The sequence below is a fragment of the Malaclemys terrapin genome, chromosome 6 (genome assembly GCF_027887155.1).
Source record: "Malaclemys terrapin pileata isolate rMalTer1 chromosome 6, rMalTer1.hap1, whole genome shotgun sequence".
In the NCBI taxonomy this organism is placed as follows: domain Eukaryota; kingdom Metazoa; phylum Chordata; order Testudines; family Emydidae; genus Malaclemys; species Malaclemys terrapin.
This window is the reverse complement of record NC_071510.1, coordinates 128954109-128975238: the sequence shown is the minus strand read 5'-3', so window position 1 is coordinate 128975238 and position 21130 is coordinate 128954109. Positions and strand designations below refer to the sequence as shown.

At 41.4% G+C, this 21130-nt stretch overlaps 1 protein-coding gene across 1 annotated transcript in view; it reads right to left on the bottom strand.

Annotated features, from left to right (window-relative positions):
* UBE2R2 (ubiquitin conjugating enzyme E2 R2) overlaps nucleotides 1-21130 on the bottom strand; it is a 92490-nt gene that overhangs the window by 19828 nt on the left and 51532 nt on the right. The window contains exon 2 of the mRNA XM_054031553.1: nucleotides 7769-7855. Within this exon, the coding sequence (XP_053887528.1) occupies nucleotides 7769-7855 (87 nt within the window). The remainder of the gene's footprint in view (nucleotides 1-7768; nucleotides 7856-21130) is intronic.

Sequence of the window (21130 nt, the reverse complement as noted above, 5' to 3'; positions counted from 1 at the left end):
AGACTCCCTCCCAGCAGCCCAGAGGAAGAAAGAGGTACTTTCACAGCATATAATTAAAAGGACTGTGTGCCTGTAAGGGTGTAATCTATGGCCCAACTCCAAAATGATATAAATAGGAACTATGCATGGATATAAAAGCTTTATATTGCCCTGTATCAGAGGGGTAGCTGTGTTAGTCTGAATCTGTAAAAAGCAACAGAGGGTCCTGTGGCACCTTTAAGACTAACAGAAGTATTGGGAGCATAAGCTTTCGGGGGTAAGAACCTCACTTCTTCAGATGCAAGACTTTATATTGCCCTGTGATTTGTGATCTCTTCTACGGGACAGACTGAACACTGATTCATTATGGACCACCACAGTCCTGTGGCATACCACAAAGATGAACTCAATACACTGTGGTGGCATTATTCAGTGGAAGCAAAGCCTATTAAATATTATTAGGTGGAACTTCAATTTTTTTGCCATTTCCTCAAAAAATGAGAAGAAAGTTTGTTAATTTCATTTCTGATTCTCAGATTAACTCAAGGAAAAGCCCAGTTTTTTGCCACTTTCAGTAACGTTCCCTGCTAGCATAACCACCCCCTTCTTTGGCATGAAACACATTACAAGTGGATTTAGGCAGATAAAAATAAAAGTGTTTTAAATTAAATTTGAAATTATGACCACCTACGTTAAGACCTCGACTTACTAAATATTTTTAAACGTAAATGACTAAGCAGTACATGTTTGTTACCAAGGCTTAAAGACAGTGAGACAACTGAACTGGTGGAAGTCACTGGCCAAGCACCTGAAACCAGAAACCGTAAGTGTTAAACCAGTGTGACAGCAGTAGCCTCTTCTGCAGCTGCTGAAAGAATACTTGCTTCATTTCCGTTTATTCAATTGGTTTAGGTTCAATTACTAGTTCATTCAAAACAGTTTAAGAAAAACTAGGAGTTGAAAAAAAACAGGAAAACTTGTTTTCTTCTTCCAAACTATCAATAAAAACTAGGTATGAGATCTACTAATTCTACGATCTTGAAGGACATGGTAACCAGAAACAATCAGCCAGCTCAACTCATTAACTACAGCTAGTACTTCCCTTGCTTAATAAAAATCAGTTTTAAAGCAAAGCGTGTTTTGATAAACTTTCTGAAAAGGTTTGTGTATCCAGCACATCTAAGGTACTTTTAGTAAAAACAAGTTTTAAATTTTAAAAGGCTGTTTTTGTGCATTTTTAGTTTCCAAATACAGCTTGACAAATCAAATTAAAAAAAATCATTTAGTAAAAAACACAGTCACGATTTTCTATTATAAAAATTAAGAATCTGAATAAGTTAAGCTATATAATTGCTTAAATAAATCAATATTAAGTATATCCTCCCAGCTAGCAAAAAGCAGCACCAAATTTAGTGTAAAAGGCTATCTTTAGTTGCATATCAACGTCTTTTAATGGTTACCAACCAATGGAAGTCAGCCTCTCTTTAGGAAAGAGAAAATATACAAATACAAACCAAGATTAAAACAGATAATTTAAATAAGTTTCCTGCTTGCTTATTTAAATCAGTCACTTAAATCACTGGAATCGCTTTAGAAATCAATCCACCCTGCACAGACATAAATGCATTCCTGGATCCTCAAGTTGTTCTTGAGGTTGGCAGAGCACTTTCAGGTCAGGGACCTTGGCTGTGGAACTCCCATTCAGAAATGTTTGCCAGTATGCCTTGGTGGCAGTCTTCAAGTCATTGATCTTTTCAACCTCACTGGGGGCTTCTTAGCATCTAGAGGCTCGGCTGCTCACCTAAACCGGTAGAATTTGCTTGTTTTGTTAGATATTTTCTGCTTTTGGTCAGGGAAGTAATGCCTTGTGGCTGTTTTAGTCACTTTAGAGCTACTAGACAAAGCCAACAGCGTTGAAGTACAGGAGGGAATACCATGTATGAGAACTTAGTTCCTCAGAAGATTTTTTTATAATGGAAGGTGTCACCTGGCTTGGACAGTCCCTCCCTATTACAGCAACATTTTCCAAGTAAATGTAAGCTTCTAAATGTTGCACTAATCCTATGGCCCACAAGGGTTTAATTAGTGTTTTCTGTAGTTTATAGCTCTGAAGTCTTGTGTCAGAGTGCAGTGCTGCTGTAGTTCAACAGAGGGAGTCTGAACTCAGCAGAAAGCCTCCAGAGTGATGGAGTGAGCTGGTCTAACCAACATGTAGTGCTCAGACTAGCAACTATTTTGTGGAACAGAAGAGAGGGAAAGGAGGAGTTCTTTTTTCCAGTACTCAAAAGTGGTGGGAAGTTTAACACATCACATACATTCAGCCTCACGCTTCAGACAGATGAGAGGGAGTTCAGAGAAGAACAAAAGTGAATAGGAGCCCGTATGGATTAAGAGATTTTAAAAACCATTTACATATAGGTAAGGGGACATGAGAACAGGATAAATATTTGAAAGCTGTAAACAGAGGATGGAAAGGACCAGAGGATTGCATAATGGGGCATAACTAAAAGTAATTGGATGTAATACAAGTGAAAAATTAGACTGAATATTAGAAAAAACATCCTGAGAGTTAGTTGTATTAAACTTAGACTTAAACTTGTTTCTTGTGGCAAATTGAAGCCACATTGTTTGGGGCATCAGAAATTGGGCTTAAACCTAGGCCATCTAGTCCACAATCTTGACAATGATTCTTAACTGAAGCGCTATATGAAAAATATCTATTATTCCTACCAGGGTATAACTGAATTAAGGTTTACTTTTATGCCTTCTCTCACTACTGTAATCAGAACTCTGTCTCTGACACCTCCCCATGTGCATTCATCAGCAAAACTGAATACTTGGTTTCTTTTGTCTGCAGTACCTTGATTCAGTCCACTCTTGGCAGCAGCATGCCATCACATGCAACTGTAGGTGTCCCAGTTCCTCCTCCTCATAGTCTTGCAGTACACACAACAGCCAGCAAATTGAAATACTACTTCAGGTTCTTTTGATTTCAGGAAGCTTCACAGTCCTTAGTTTCACATATAGTTTCTACTTTCACAGCTTGCATATCTTTGCTCAAAAAGTGACCTCCAAAAACAAGAACAGAGTTTTAAGCTAGTTTTTTCCTTTAGTTATAGGAATGCCATCTTTTCCCCACTCATAACTACTGGGGAAAGTATCAGAGGGGTAGCCATGTTAGTCTGAATCTATAAAAAGCAACAGAGGGTCCTGTGGCACCTTTAAGACTAACAGAAGTATTGGGAGCATAAGCTTTCGTGGGTAAAAACCTCACTTCTTCAGATGCAAGTGAAGAAGTGAGGTTCTTACCCATGAAAGTTTATGCTCCCAATACTTCTGTTCGTCTTAAAGGTGCCACAGGACCCTCTGTTGCTTTTTACTGGGGAAAGTCCTTCTACTTCAACCCAAGAAGGGTTAAAAAACTTTGGTTCACTTTGGGAATTCAGATAACTGAACTGGCACATCCTCACACGCCCTCACTTCCTGCATGAGGATTTGGGGATTGTGAATCCACAGCTAAACCCACTCCCTATTCATTATGGATTAGTTTTTATTAGGGCTGTCGATTAATTGCAGTTAACTCATGCGATTAACTAAAAAAACTGATTAATTGCAGTTTTAATTGCACTGTTAAACAATAGAATACCAACTGAAATTTATTAAATATTTTGGATGTTTTTCTACATTTTCAAATATATTGATTTCCATTACAACACAGAATTCAAAAACAATGAGGAGTCCTTGTGGCACCTTAGAGACTAACAAATTTATTTGGGCATAAGCTTTCATGGGCCAGAGCCCACTTCATCAGATGCATGAAGTGAAAAATACAGGAGCAGGTATAAATACATGAAAGGATGGGGGGTTGCTTTACCAAGTGGGAGGTCAGTCTAACAAGATAAATCAATTAACAGCAGAATACCAAGGGAGGAAAAATAACTTTTGAAGTGGTAAGAGAATGGCCCATTACAGACAGTTGACAAGAAGGTGTGAGTAACAGTAGGGAGAAATTAGTAATGGGGAAATTAAGTTTAGACTTTGTAATGACCCAACCACTCCCAGTCTTTATTCAGGCCTAATCTGATGGCTACCACTCTGAAACTGTCAACAGAATACAAAGTAGACAGTGCTCATGTATTTTTTATTACAAATATTTGCACTGTAAAAATGATAAACAAAAGGAAAAGTATTTTTCAATTCACCTCATACAAGTACTGAAGTGCGATCTCTATCGTGAATGTGCAGCTTACAAATGTAGATTTTTTGTTACATAACTGCACTTAAACAAAATATAAAACTTGAGAACCTACAAGTCCACTGAGTCCTACTTCTCGTTCAGCCAATCGTATACAACAACCCCAAGTCCCCATAGTTGCCTATTTACTGCTTTAATACCAAATTACGTCACCGGAAAGTGAGAACAGGCTTTTGGCATGGCAGGCTTTTGTAGTTGGCATTGCAAGGTATTTACGTGCCAGATATGCTAAACTTTCGTATGCCTCTTCATACTTCGGCCACCATTCCAGAGGACATGCTTCCATGCTGATCACCCTCATTAAAAAAAAAAATAATGTGTTAATTAAATTTGTGACTGAACTCCTTGGGGAAGAATTGTACGTCTCCTGCTCTGTTTTGCCCTCATTCTGCCATATATTTCATGTTACAGCAGTCTTGGATGATAACACTTTCACTGCAGATTTGACAAAACAAAGGAAGGTACCAATATGAGATTTCTGAAGATAGCTATAGCACTTGATCCAAAGTTTAAGAATCTGAAGTGCCTTCCAAAATCTGAGAAGGAAGATGTGTGGAGCATGCTTTCAGACGTCTTAAAAGAGCAACCTGAACCACCAAAAAAGAAAATCAACCTTCTGCTTATGGCATCTGACTCAGATGGTCCACACTGCTTTGGACAGTTATCAAGCAGAACCCATTATCAGCATGGACGCATGTCCTCTGGAATGGTGGTTGAAGATGAAGGGACATGGGAATCTTTAGCGCAACTAGCACGTAAATACCTTGCGATGCCAGCTACAACAGTGCCATGCAAACGCCTGTTCTCACTTTCAGATGATATTGTAAACAAAAAGCAGACAGCATTATCTCCTGCAAATGTAAACAAACTTGTTCAGCCAATTGTTCAGACAAACAAGTAGTAGGACTGAGTGGATTTATAGGCTCTAAAGTTTTACATGGTTTTATTTTTGAACGCTTTTTTTTTTAAACATAATTCTACTTTTGTAAGTTCAACAATCATGATAAAGAGATGCACTACAGTACTTGTATTAGGTTTGAAAAATACTATTTCTTTTGTTTTTTTACAGTGCAAATATTTGTAATCACAAATATAAAGTGACTACCGTACATTTTGTATTTTGTGTTGTAACTGAAATCAATATATTTGAAAATGTAGGAAACATCCAAATATATTTAAATAAATGGTATTCTATTAACAACAGTGCAATAACAATATGGAGATATGCCTCTCTCAGAACTGGAAAGGACCTTGAAAGGTCATTGAGTCCAGCCCCCTGCCTTCACTAGCAGGACCAAATACCCCAGATCCCTAAATGTTCCCCTCAAGGATTGAACTCACAACCCTGGGTTTAGCAGGCCAATGCTCAAACCACTGAGCTATCCCTTCCTTCCTCTCCCCCCCCCCCTTTCCCCCCAATTCTATGTAACTGCTTGACAACCTTAGTTTTTAATTGGTCTTATGGGTCACAAAATCTAATGCCATTGAAGCAGAGCCCTGAGAAAGAAAAACATCTTCACGGCCATATGTTTAATCTCCTGTTTCAAGTTTTTAAATAAGAGGAGGCGGCAAAAATTGGAAGATTTTCCAAATACCACTACAAGGCTACCAATCACCATGTATTATCTGAACCCAGGACAGTCCCTTGCATAAGAAAGCAGCCCCCCTCCTCAGTATCAAGAAATTAATATGGAGTATGATCTTATTTGCCAGTACAGATTTGGAAAAGCCACCAGTCAAACAGTTAAGACTAAGCCATCATCTCAATAACTAACCTCCAGTAGAGAGAGGTTACTGAGAAAACAACGTTTAAGACCATTTGTTCAGGACTGGGCATTCAGGAGCAGCGCAATGTACTTCAATGTTGGAGTAAGGGCATCCAAGTCCAAGACTTGGGCTCGAGTCCTCATTCCTCAAGAGATCGAAGAAGCGTGCTCAGACCCTGGGAAGGAATGCCTTCCTCGTTTTCTATTGAGCCCATTAAGCAGAAGCATCTGTGAATATTCTTCATCATAGGAAAGACTGTATTAAGGCCATTGTTGAAAGAAGGGAGGGTTTACAAGGTAGACAATTTTTGAAGGGGGGAGTGGGCAGTATCCTTGGAGTGCATTTATTTCTCCTGAGAGAGGACTGGCAAGACTAAAGATTAAGAACAGAAATTTTGTTAAGATAGTCAAAGGTGGAAGGTTCCCCAAGGATTTGTCTGGACTCCTCCACTAAAGGCCAATCTAAAATTTCAGAATAGGCTCTCAACTTCCAAACTAGACTTCTGAAGTTAGGTACTTCTGTGAATTGTGACATGCACACACTGTCAAACACAGAATGCTGCTGCAAGGTCTCCAGTGGCAAAGGCTTTACAGACTAAAACGTGCTAAGAAAAAGTACAGGTTTCAGAGTAGCAGCCGTGTTAGTCTGTATCCGCAAAAAGAAGAACAGGAGTACTTGTGGCACCTTAGAGACTAACAAATTTATTAGAGCATAAGCTTTCGTGGACTACAGCCCACTTCATCCGAAGAAGTGGGCTGTAGTCCACGAAAGCTTATGCTCTAATAAATTTGTTAGTCTCTAAGGTGCCACAAGTACTCCTGTTCTTTTTAAGAAAAAGTACAGGTCATAAAAAGAAGGAAGATAAATAGTTTCCATAAGAATCCAGAAATCCACACTAGGTGTCACATTTGTTTGCACTGACAAAGTGCTGGATCTGCCTAGAGCTACTTCTTAGATAGGTCTCATGATGCCTGATGCAGACTGCTAAATTCCTTAACCCAAGACCAATAGTTAATTAAGACTGACGTGGTACTTGAAAGATCAGGAAGTCTGACAGTGAAACTAGAGAGGACCTTTTTACTAACTGCTGAAGAGGCTAGACCAACCACTATAATTATATCATGAAATGATCTACAATAGTTAGTGATGAAGAGTAAGGATTTTTTGGAGCGCAGGGGAGAACATAACTGGAGGGAAGAGCATTCACATTTAGTTAAACATGAGGCAAGCTTTCCCCGTACATTTGAAATATCTCAACTCTCTAGCTTGCTTACACAGTATAAAACAACCCCAAGTCCCCATAGTTGCCTATTTACTGCTTTAATACCAAAGGAAAAACAGCTTCAAAATAAACTATTTAGATTAAAATTAAAAGTTCACTGTCTGTCAAATTACTGACTAAGCCATATCAGATAAAAAGTTGATTGGAGAAATTGTTGGTCATTAGTAAGATCCCAAATGAATCTGGATGGAAAAAACTGGTAACTGCCAACATTCCAAACAGCAGAGCTTCACAACTGTGGTAAATCTGAGGCAGTTACAACTGGGGTTATCTGGAAGGGTTGAACACCACTCTCTGAATTAGAGTGCTTACCAGAAAGCAATCTAGGTTTAGCTTTTTACATACGAAGCCTAAGTTATAACAGCTAGAATGTGGCTTAATTGTGACTAAAGACAAGCAAACGTTGAATGCATTACATAAGTCTCAAAACTAAAACCATGTCTAGTACACCTGAAGAGAAAAAGCACCACTAAAAAGTATCTTACCTCATAAATGTTGGGGTGCCACATTTTGGTCAGGAATCTGAAGGTAGGCGGTGAATATGGATAGTCGATAGGAAATTTAATGTGAGCCTGCAACAAATAAAATTAATCTCAGTTTTCATGTAAGAATGCATGGAGACCAGCAAATTAATCCATGTTAGTCTTTCACACTGGAAGGTTTGGGGGCCAAAGTGATTTCAGTCTTAAAGGAAACGAAGTTGATCATTTTGCGTTCGTGCTTCAATGGACATTAGGCACCTGACAAATCTACACTGTTTTTAGCTCCATTATTGGGTCTCATGACCAGACTGACACTTGAACAGGAGAATTTGAAGATCAGGACTGAGGTTGATTGGCCTGGCAATCCTTGTAAATAGAGAGGGAAAGACAAGCAAGCAACTGCCTCAACTTCATGTAGCTCTAACTCGAGTCAAAGTCCCGAGAGGTCTTAATTAACTGTTTAAAAAATAATCACTGAATTAAAAATCACTTAAGAATTTAGTGGCCAATATCAGTTTCCTTTTTTAAAATCTCAAAATAGGTTAAGCCTTTTGGCCCCAGTAAGAGGAATTTTCTAATATTCCAAGCACATTAGTGGGGCTAACTGAATCACAGCACAAAGAGGTAACTAAAGAACATTTACATCAATACCTGTACACTGCACAAACCAATGTGTTTGAATAGGCACAAGGAATATTTGTTGGCAGTTTTGAAAGACTTGGTTGGTAGAGGAAGTAGAAATTCTACTTCAGGCAGACTAACCTGTCTACCAAGCTGGGTATTTATGCTACACTTGTTGCCATGGCATCTGAGCACTTCACAAATTCAGGTATTAGGAGGCTTACATTTTGCAGAGCTGTGTAATCCTGCCACATAAACCAGAACCTCGCTAAGAGAATTTTATTGTACCAATGATGGGTTAAGCATGCCCATAGCCTAAGATGGGCATCTTTTTAATAAAGGAAAGTAACAAACAGACCTATAGATGTCATCTAGATAGATTCTAGTTACAGTTAAAACTAGAGGTGGGTACAAACCAGCATCTTAAAACTCACTCTTAAGCTTTGGTAAGGAGGCATGGTGCGTTTAAATAAAAATCCAGCCTGTTTTTCAATTTAGGTTCCTCTAGCTTAAAGCAAAACCAGCATTCTCAGGAGCTTGAATTTTTTTTAAGCACTTTCTGAGTGTCCACATACAGGTAGACAACACGTGTTATGGATGTACAGTACTGTCAAATCCTAAGCAGAGCAGTATACACTTTTAGAAAAATGCTAATTGGATGTTCACAATATAATGCAACAGTGACCATCCAGTCAGCCTTCTAAGCCCATTCAACCCCCAGTTCTGATATTTTATTAGAAAAGAGAAAAGTAGTGCTAAAGAGCCCAAATTAAATCCAGAAATAAAAAACCCAGGGTTGAGCTAGATAGAAAGTTTGCTTGCATAACTTTGCATCTCGTTTGATAAGATCCTAACATGCTGCTAGGCATGTCCAAGACAACTTCAGCCTAAACTTTTTGATTTTTGTGCCTTCAACTTGGAACCTTATTTGTATTTAAATGCAGAGGATTTAAAATTTGAAAACCAGTTTAGACAGGTCTATTTAACTTTGACAGGCACTTCCCCCTGCTATGTTATATTGTATTGTATTCCATCCAGAAATCACACAGATCCAAAGACAGTGCCTTTATATAAACTATTAAGCACTTTCTGGGTTGCATGCACAACTGTAGGGTAAACCGGAAGGCTATTTGACCACTGAACTGCTTGTTAAGACACAAACACTGCAGAATTGAACAAACTGAATGCACTGAGTGTACAAAACCAATCAATATACACTGTAGAGCAGTGTTTTTCAAAGTACTGGGTCGCCTTGCTGATTCAAATGATAAAGATCGTTGCCACGCAGCAGGGACCTGGAGAGGAGAGAGGTAGGGGGTGAGCAGAAACTGGGGAGAGGAGCAAGTTGGAGCTTGCAGGGCTGCTGCGGGCCTCTCCCCTGGCCCCGGAGCTCCGTGCTGCCTGCCAGCAGAGGGAGAGAGAGACCCCTCCCCTGGAGCTAGCTGCTGCCAGTGGGGAGAGGGCTTGGGGGGAGTCCTCTGGCCCCAGCCCTCAGGCAGCCTGCCTGCACCCCAAACTCCTCATCCCTGGCCCCACCCCAGAGCCTGCACCCCCAGCCAGAGCCCTCACCCCCCTGCATCCCAACCCTCTGCCCCAGTCCTGAGCCCCCTCAACCCCAGCTCCATCCTAGAGCCCTCACCCCTGCGCCACCTCCCACACTCCTTACCATAGGCTTACTAAGGCTAGTGTTAGTTATGTGAAGGGGGTTAAGCTGGAATGTATTGCAATATTAGGATTTTATGAAAACTAGTCAAGAGATAAATTATGTTGGGTCACAGGCATCAACAATTTTCTTCAACTGGGTCATGAGGGGGAAAAAAAAGTTTGAAAACCACTGCTGTAGAGTGCCACACAACACTGCTGAGGTAGCACAGGCCTGCACAACTTGTAAAGCGGCGAGGGCCATATTACTCCGAAGAAAACAGTTGAGGGCCAACCCTCCCCCTCCCCCCCCGCCAGCGCCGCCCGCCCCACGGAAACCACCCCCTCCCCCCCCCAGTGCCGGCTGCCCCGCGGAAACAAACCCTCCTTCCCCAGCGCCGCCCCACCGAAACAGCAGTATTGAACCTCGGTAATGTGTTATAGTGGGCCCCTAAGGTAGTATAATTAAGGTAAAAGAAAAATGTCTTTTTGCTAGAAGTAGAATAAGATCTCTCCCCCCCCACTTTGTAATCAATTGCTCTGTTGGCTGAATGAGATAGGCATGGAAGGCAGGCACCTCCAGACAGCTGCAACCTTTGGAGAGGGGATGGGAGCCAGACCAGATCAGTAGAATAGGTCAGCCACCGATTTGCCATTTGCCTCCTCAGCCCTCCTCCCCCGGCTCACCTCCTCAGCCCCCGCCACTGCCATCCCGCTCGCCTCCTGAGCCCCCCCATCCCCTCTGGCTTGCCTACTTACCCCCCACCACTGCCCGCCCATTCGCCTCCTCAGTCCCCCACCCCCGGCTTGCCTACTCACTCCCCGCCACTGCCCGCCCGCCTACTCAGCCCCCCTCCCTCACGCGCCACTTGCCTACTCACCCCCCCACGGGCCGCACAGTGAGCCCCCCCCAGGCCGCAGGTTATGCAGGCCTGAGGTAGCAGATAAAGAGTATACATTAGGGAACCACTTTTAAATCTATCAATTGCCTACACATCAAATTTACATTGTAACCAGTCATGTCTTTACAAAAGATCAGAAGGCTACAGAATTTGGAAACAAGCAATTATTTCCTGCTCTGTTTTGTTTAGCTAAATTGAAGTACTCAGTACAGAGATGCTCTAGTGTAGCAACCCAGATATAGAAATTTGCTTTTCCAGTGACTAGCTCTTTAGCACTAGAGGTCAGAATTTCACTGTGCCAGCTGTTGAAGCTGTAGTCAGAAGGATTAAGTGCACTGGGGAAACCCAAATGACCTAAAAAAAAAAATTGGGGAATTTTACAATGATCACTTTCACCTCTCCTTCTCCTAATCATTGGCTTGAAAAGTGAAACTGAACTCATATCCAGGGCATTCATTAGAGTTTTCACAAACAGGTTTCCAAGTATTACTCAGCATTTTACTTTCCTAATAAGAAATGATCAATTTAAAGCAGCTTTCCACCAGTTGAGCATTAATATATTTCATTTGAATGGGTGAAGGAAACCAGGAGTTTCAGGGGCAAGCTGCCACATAGCTGGTGAAGACTCACTAATCGCCATAGCTAGGAATCCAGCATCATCACAAACTGCCATTTAAAATATTTCCTGGATTAAATAAGTCAGAAGACCAAGGATCATATAAGCAGCTCATTTTTGAGTGACAGTGTGTTACTTGTGGCAAATAAGTTTATACAACCCCGCTGACCTGTGAAGAATGGAGGATATTTGGATACTTTTTACATGACATACCCTGAACTGGGTTAAAATAGGTTCTACTGTGTATATATTGTCAGAGTAGCACAGATTTGAGGCGGTATGCCTTTGGTTAAATTCCAAGTGGAATTTATTTTTAGAGGGTGAGTACCCAGAAAGCCCCAAGACACAAATCAGGAAAACACATCACGTTTGATACCCAACATCCCCCCCCCACCCCCCGGCACCCTCCAGCAAGCTGTTGAGCCATTTTAAGTTTACCTTAAAGCAACTATAGAAAGGGACCAGATCAAATCCTAGATTTCAGAGATCTGAACACTTGACTTTCCTCACTATAGTTCTTGGAAACACTTGAAGATGTAGCAGGATGAAAAGCAGAAGTCAGGATTAGATCTGTGTTTTGCTAGTTCCGAGGCACATTAGTTAAGAGGTACTAAGGGGTAAATTAAACATCACTATGATATTATGCTTGATAAAATGGGTTGGCTGCAGATTCCATCCTATGTAATTATTTGACATACACAGTCTCTGCTGACACACTACACTATGCAATTTAAATACATTTGTAGAAAAAGCATGGCTATTTTAGTGGATTGCTTCCTGTTTATTGCCCTACATGTTCCAGATGCTGTCAGTGTTCCATACTTGGAATACATTATTTGGCTTTGCCTGCATTTTCCTGCTACTCTATACCTTAATATTTAAAATGGATCAAAAAGCACATGCACATGGGGAAGCCATTCAAGGGAAACCTCAAAGCAGTTGTCAGCTAAGTTAGCCATTTAGATATCATATTACAGTAAAAGCGGTTTTATCCAGCATGTTGGGGAAATGGAAGGTGCCGGTAAGTGAAAAATGCCAGTAAAAAGAGGTAGGGAGTTTGGGTGCAGGGCTGGGGTGCAGGAGGTGGTGTGGGTCACAGGCTCTGAGAGGGAATTTGGGTATGGGAGGCGGCTTGGGGCATAGGTGCCGGATCCGGGGGCAGCTCAACTCAGGCAGCTCCCTGTCTGACAAGCGGCGACCTGTCCCTGCTGCTCCTAGGTGGAGGCGTGGCAGGCAGCTCTGCCCCTGCCCTGAGAACTGCCTCCGCAGCTCCCATTGGCCGGGAACAGCAACCAATGCTAGCTGCGTGGGCAGCAGCTGAGGGTGGAGGCAGTGCACAGAGCCGCCTGCCGCGCCTCCACTTAAGAGCAGCTGGGACAGTTCGCTGCTTGCAGGGAACTGCCCAAGGTGAGCAGTCCCCTGGATCAGGCACCCCCCTGCATGCAAACTCCCTCCCAGAGCCCACATTCCACAACCCCTCCCGGCCCCGCACCAACCAGATTATAAACTGGACTGTCAATGAAGATCAGAAATGACGGTTTATAGAGTTTTCCAGTTGAAGTGCTGGATAAAACGGCTTTTACTGTACATTTGTTTTTAAAAAATGTGTTTACTAAACTAAAAATTTCCAGTCAGTTCAGAGAGCCAATCAATATGGGCAGAGTGTGGTAGTTACCGTTGCTTTTCATTTCTAGAATTGTTAAGTACTTACTCCATCCAAAATATTTACCTACCATTATCCCCTCTATGAACAGTATTAATATGAACATGTTACTCTATCATAACAGTTACAATTTGTTGGGGAAAGTGCACGTTTTACGCAAAAAACAAGTACTCAGAAGACTATTGAGCTGATTTTCAGATATGCAGAAGACCAGCAAGTGCTCAGCACCTCTGAAAATACAATTTTAAAAAACGTTACATTTCCTATAATAAAATGTTACGTCTTGCTTTTTTATTCCCAACACTCTTTACAAGCTATGAACACGCAGCACCACTGAAACTTAGCTTCCTCTGCGGTGCAGAGCAGCAGACAGCCTAACTAAAAGAAAAATAAAAAAAATCTTAAATTGTTTACACTGTTCCAGGTTATGGGGGGAGGGGAGGAGCAGGGGGACGGTGTGCATGTGCACTGAATGTATGATGTTCCTTGCATCTCAGTACTAAAGCACAGTGAATACCTTCTGCCATGCTTACACTAGAACAGGGGTCGGCAACCTTTCAGAAGTGGGGTGCCAAGTCTTCATTTATTCACTCTAATTTAAGGTTTCGCGTGCCAGTCATACATTTTAACATTTTTAGACGGTCTCTTTCTATAAGTCTATAATATATAACTAAACTATTGTTGTATGTAAAGTAAATAAGGTTTTTAAAATGTATAAGAACCTTCATTTATAATTAAATTAAAATGCAGAGCCCCACGGACTGGTGGCCAGGACCCGGGCCGGGTGAGTGCTACTGAAAATCAGCTCACGTGCCGCCTTCAGCACGCGTGCCATAGGTTGCCTACCCCTGCAGTAGAAGTAACATTTAGTAGCTTTCCAAAAGACAACTTATTATTTCTTCATACTACAACATACCTCATTAGCTACATAGGTTTCTTAATAGGGTGGTATGGAGGGACAGGGGCAGGTGGTGGTAGTTTAGAAATATTTTAACCACTGATAGTGTTGTATAAAAAAAACCTTCACTGAAACTTCTGACATTTCTAGATACTTTCAACTCAACTTCTGCCTCCTTGGTAAAGGCACTCAACTCCTGTTTGAAGAGGACTATGTTAAAGTGACCTTGGAACCTTTCAGTTTGCATCCACAGCGTCAACACAGCAGTTACAGCACAGCACTTGATCGCACACAGCTATTCACATCCCTGTAGTCCAAACAAGCCCTTAGTCTCCATCTATGTCAACTGTTTTATTGCAAGAAGAAATCAGTAAAACCCTTTTAAAAAACGAAACTACACAAAGTTATTGCGGTTTCAGGTAAGCTCAGGAGAGAGCATAAAACTCAAGCATGTTTGCTTATGCACCTCATACGTAAGATGATACTGTAAGGGCTACTGTTGTAACAAATTTCTCTTTTTAGTTCAGTGGTTCTCAATTTTCCCCAATTACCGTACCCCTTTCAGAAGTTTGATTTGTCTCATGTACCCCAAGTTTCATTTCACTTAAATGACTTGCTTACAAAAATCAGACCTAAAAATACAAAGGGTCACAGCACACTATTACTGAAAAATTGCTTACTTTTTCCTTTTTACCATACAATTATAAAATCACCTGGAATATAAATATTGTACTTAGATTTCAGTGTATAGCATGAGCAATATAAACAAGGCATCTGTATGAAATTTTAGTTTGTCCTGACTTCGCTAGTTTTTTTTAAAATGTAGCCTGTTGTAAAGTATCTACATGAGCCAACGTACCCCCTGGAAGACCTCTGCATATCCCCAGGGGCACGTGTACTCCTGGTTGAGAGCTACTGCTTTAGTTTAATCACACAGCATGCACAATTGTCAACCAATAGTTTGGATTACATCCAATTGCTTCATGTGTGAAGGACTTAACCACTACTAAGGCCCAAAGTACTTGTTTACAGAAAGGGTTCTCTCAGTATTCAAATGTTTGTTAATTTTAGGTTTTCACTTAAAAACACGTATTTGATCTTTCCCAGTAGTTAACTGGAATACTGGCACTGACGATTTCCCACTTCTGTCCCAGCCACAGTTTTCTTATGCTATCAGTAACCCAGTCTTTCCACACCAGAACAAACAAACATTAAAGCAACTTTGTACTCATCCATTTGCTCAGTGCAAATTAAATGTTTTCATCTTCATAAGCGTGGGCAGATTGTGCCACAGTAACTCAAGATTTTGAAATAGATGGGAATTTCCTATCTGGACAACTGAAAGTTTGGGTATTTCAGTTGAGAGAAATTAAGGCAGAGAATTCCTATCAATGATTTATTATGTTCTGGCTGAGTCTTCAGTTGTCTGCTCATATCAGACCATGGGACTAGTTCTCAAATATCAGTGGCCAAAGTATACATGGTACTTCTACAGATACCCACACATTAACACTTATTTTTAGCATAGGTAAACAGTGCAGTGACCGCTGAGTATGCTACAAATAAGCAGGAAACACAGGCTTCCAAATATGCACCTTGTTTTCAGCAGTTGCATTCCAGAGGAAAGCCTTCAGCCAAAATGGCTGTATCTGCACAGCACATACTTAACACGAGGCACAAGGCCAACAGAAGTACAGGAACCATACAAACCATTCCTGTGTTAATTTTAATATCTAACCCCACAAAATGCCTTTTATTGCTGGCTGGTGCATCACACCTTTTTAAAACCCACCTAATGGATTTGCTCTTCCACATTAAGCCTGGATTATTGAAATGTGGTGTTTAATACTACATCCTGGAAAAACATTTAGTGGAGGTCATCTTAAGTATTAACAGTCCATTTAGCAAGTCAGTCAAGAAGTGGAAGCACCTTGATGCTGTCCAACTTCAGAACCTGCAAGACCACCATTACTATTAAAACTAGCTAGGCTGACTTGCCATTAATACAAAGTAATGGGTCACACACTTAGAGCTTGGCCTACACGAGCCACAAAAACACACCAGGGGCTCTTTACAGCCTTACATTCCACCCAACAAGCCCCCTGTATTGCCACCCTCCCGCTCCCCCTCTATTTCAGGGATTCTGCAAAGTTTCCCAACTTCCTCCCTGATGCTTTGGCTTTTGCCCCTCCATTCTCCTTTAGTAGAGTCCTGTCTTGTCCCTGTCTGGGGCTCTGTCTTTTCCCCCCTACCCCCTGCCCATTTCCATCCCCCATCACAGCAGGGTCTCTGTTCCCTGCATTCCCACCTTCACCCATGCCAATGGTTTAGTGTCTCCCCCCAACCCTGGATTGGAAAGGAGGAGTGGATGACTGGTGTCCTACCCCTACAGACCAGGAAGGGCACTAGGAGAGAGAGGACACGTCATTCCTTCCTCTCACTTCTTCTGGCTGTCCCTGCTGACTGAGAATCCACCTCACACAGCTTCCAGCAGGGAGAGAAGTCATCCGGGGCATCACATGCTAAATACTATCAGGACTACAAGCAGAGGGATTGTTATGCTAGAAGGTACTAAATGGGTGCCCGACACCAGTGGTTTGATCTATATAGACAACTGCAGAGGTACTTGAAGCAGTGACTGTGCTAAACAGATGACAGCAGCTCAATGTATCGAGCATTTCCCCTAAAATCAATTGCATTCTGCTCATTGATGCCTAGAACATTCCCTGGGATTTTGGAATTGATCCGACGTGGCATTCAAACGCTATTGCATTACACACACAAATGCTGTCAAGTTGAGTGCAAGATCTTTGCAAGCTTCTCCAATAAAAAGTTGTTCCAAGTAATGTATGTAGTGAGCTATACACCAGCTTTTCACCCCAGACCCTAAGTTTCAAGTCCTGACTGAAATCACATTGGAACAGGAGTTCCCAGTATAGCACCCAGTATAGTCTTCATGATGTATTACAGCTCTTAATCTTCATTTACAAACTCCTGAGCTAATCAGAAACTTAGTCTGGGGCAAACCAGTAGAGTGTTTAGGATCTTAAAGAAGCTTTCAGTTAAGTCACTTCTACCTTCGAGTGAATTTTTATTAGAGATAGTTCACAGTATTGCCCACCTAAATATTACTACTAGGTATGAATTATAGGGCAGCTGATTCAAATGCTGATGAGTCAAGGATAAACTAAAGGCACTATCTGCAGTAAAACTACATCTACTGTGATAACTCATGGTCAGCTTCCTTACATGACATAGTTGTTCAGCCTTAAACATAGCAAATGCATCTTTAAAGTATTTTAGTTTTGACATCTTGCTGTAGAGCTGTTTCAAATGGCAGAGGTATGCTGAAAGCAGAATGACCTGCCCCCCTTGACAATAGGCCAACTGCATATTCCTGAAACCATGCCCTTCCCCTACCACGCTATTTATTCTTGTTGCTTTGTCAGCACTGGGATCAGCACATGGCTACCATTGCCTGTATAAACCAAGCCAACTCTGCAATGTCCATTTTTCAATGCAAAGGCTTACTAGCTCAGCAACATACACTACCAATAAGAACTGGACAAAGCAAGGGCCTATTTCAAAGCTGGGCCGGACTAGTGAACTGTTGAGAGAGTTATATCCCAGGCTCAAAGTGAGCTATGTTCACATGCACAGTGTTAGTAATGCATACTTTTCAGCAGCACCAGCAGGAGGGGGAAAAAAGAAAAACTGCAATTAAGCACAAAAAAGAAAAACGACGGTTATTGGTTCCTTCTGTACTACAAGTCACTAACCTAGAGGCGCTGCAGCACATGTTCTGTAGTTAGTGTTGAAACCTTAAACCAAAGCTCATTTCACATAATACAGCCAATATCACAATAAAAATGGTGATTTGTTATAAATTTAGTTCATAGAATAATCAGATTCTGTCACATGCAGCAAGACAGACATTTTAACCACTGGAGGTCTGAATCACAGAATATCAGGGTTGGAAGGGACCTCAGGAGGTCATCTAGTCCAACCCCCTACTCAAAGTAGGACCAATCCCCAACTAAATCACAACCTTGGGTTTAGCAGGCCAATGCTCAAACCACTGGGCTATCCCTCCCCTCCTCCTAGTTCAGCACAGGCAGCCCAAGAAGAGAAATGAAGTTCAACCTTTAATCCTATTTGCAATCTAGCTTTTATTAAAATACATGGATACTACGATTAGAATTTTTTGCAGGTCAGAATGAAGGTACGTGGCAAGCTACTTAGTGGGAAGTATATATGCCATGCTTTTACTATGTCAATCTCGAAGCTTTAGCAACCTTTCAAAAACAGACATTCACAGAAGGACTTTACTGGTCCTCCCGCCCCATCAACAAAGTAAAGTATCGTTCCCACTCCATCACAAATCTAAAAGGGAATATTTGAAATGCTTGAGTTAAGGTTTAGATTGATCAAAATATTTTGGACTCAGTTAAGACTCAAAGTGACTATTATGGTAATCTAGTATCTGGCATTCTGCATAGGGTGACCAGACAGCAAGTGTGAAAAATTGGAAGGGGGGGTGGGGGGGAAGAGAAGAAATAGGCACCTATACAAGACAAAGCCCCAAATACCGGGACATCTGGTCACCCTAATTCTGCGTAACTGGCCAAAGAATATCATTAAACTTGGTTCCCACCTACTCTTCCACACTTGCAAGAATTTAAATCTACTTAATTTTGTAATTTGACCAGTAGCAGCATCTTTGTTTGGAGCAATCATTGATCCTGAATGCTTCCCCAAAACGTGTAATCTACAAGCCTACCTATTGCCTTAACTGGTCCATGGACCCTACCTCTGCTCAAATTCTTCTACATCGTGTCTTATTATTTCTCTCCCTTCCTCTAATGGAAATACCTTTTTATGGTCTCCCCAAAGCCTTGTTCTCCAAGCTTCAGGGTGTCAGTTCCAAGTATTTTGCTTCATGTGAGGGAGCGGACCAAGTACATTTGTGGCCCATATGTTTTTACAGATGGATACTGAGCACATACACTTCAGAGTTCTCCATCCTCTCCAAAGCCCTAAGACCATCTTACATCATCCACGGATATATCTTTGCTTTGAAAGTTAGGCTTGGCAAATGGGGGCAGAAAGCCTGAAAGAATTTCAAACTCATTTGCATGCTTTGACTGGAGAACTTCCATGAACACTTAAGCGTTGCCAAAAGTGGTGGTAGTTTAGTAGAGTGGTTCTCTTACTCAGACAAGAATATAATTAAGTCTTCAAGGTGACTACACAAGAAATTTGAAGCTGACAAAAAAATAGGACAGAGCCCAATAGGCTTTAAACTTATCCTCAGCTATAGGTAGCATAGAATCATAGGACCGGAAAGGTCTTCTAGTCCCGTCCTCTGCACTCAAGGCAGGACCAAGTCTAGACCATCTCTGATAGATGATGGTCTAACCTGCTCTTAAAAGTCTCCCATGATGGCTATTCCACAACCTCCCAGGGCAATTTATTCCAGTGCTTAACCACTCTGACAGGAAGATTTTCCTAATGTCCAACCTAAACTGCCTTTGCTGCAATTTAAGCCCATTGCTTCTTCTTCTATCCTCAGGAGTTAGAAACAATTTCTCTCTCCCTCCTTTTTGTAACATCCTTTTATATACTTGAAACCTGTTATGTCCCCCCTCAGTCTTCTCTTCTCCAGACTAAACAAACCCAAGGATGAGGAACTGTGTAGCTGAACTCCACTAACGTACAATCTGATCAATACCTTGGTACTGCCAAAGTGCTAGCATCCATTGGCTTGTGTAACATTATATGGGGAAAGTGAAACAGGTCCATTCTAGTCATGCTGGAAGACCAGATGGAACCTTACAGCTTCCCAGCTAGGTTCACTGTAGGATTTGCCAGGTTATCTGGGTTTTCCCTGACCCTTCACTTGCAGCTCTAGCTATTATCTAGCCATTGCTTTCTTTTGCAAACAAGTTGTGTAGCTGTTGTCATTGACAGATTATTTGAAGGCAGGATCCAGGAGTAAAAAGGCAATTTATATTCCAGACTGCCAGTATGCTGTGTGACCTTGAGCAAGTCACAAACCATTCCTGAGTTTAAGCTGCCAACCCCACTCCCAACATGGGAAACAGATACTTGAGGTCTCTAAAGCATTTTGAGTTATAGCTGAAAGGTGTTGTGTAAGTATAAAGCATCAACAAGTATCCTGAGGTCTAGCCTCCTTCAGTGACCCATTTCTTTCTGTAGATTAGAAAACCGTGGTGCACCTGGCTGGAAAAAAGCAGTGAAGTTTAGCATAGGCCTCATTAGTTCTAGTTCCACTTTAAAAATATTCTACTATCTACTCAGTGCTTCAGCAAAGTGAGGGATATGGTTTAATAGGTCTTTTGCAAATGTGTTTTAAGGAGGGGCTTTGAAAGAGTGTAGTCAATGCTATCCAAGCAACAAAGCAGTATGAAAGGCAGAAAATAAAGTTGTTAGTCTAGCAGCTGAATTTTCATTCGGTTGAATACATGATGAAATATCTGCCAAAAATTTACTTCAAACAACTTCAGGAATGATCCTTAAGCCTCTGAAAGCATCAGTTTATGCACAGCCTGCACTCCGTTGGTTAGATGAGAAAATACTTTTCAGAACACATTCAGGCACAACTGCATAACACTTATACTTCCAATCCATTCCTAACAGCAATGCTGCTGCTAGGATTAAGCAACTACCGTTCGTACTGGGACATTCTGCTCTCATTAAACCACTAGTCAAGTTAGACAATTTACAGCGGCCTTCATAAAAATTATATTCATGCACCCATTGAGAGGAAACAATACTCAACTATAGATGCTTTTAAAAAAAGGCACAAACTCCCAAAACTTAGCAGCATTTCTTGAAGAAAATTGAAGTCTAGGCAGTCATCACTACAGTGTAACACTGAATAGGACCCAACAATTGCATCTGAAGTTGTTCAGGGTGAGGGGCCCACTTGTGGCATCTGGTGTGGTGGGGATGGAAAAAAAAACAGGTAGGCTACATTAGATACTAAGGGTATGTCTACACT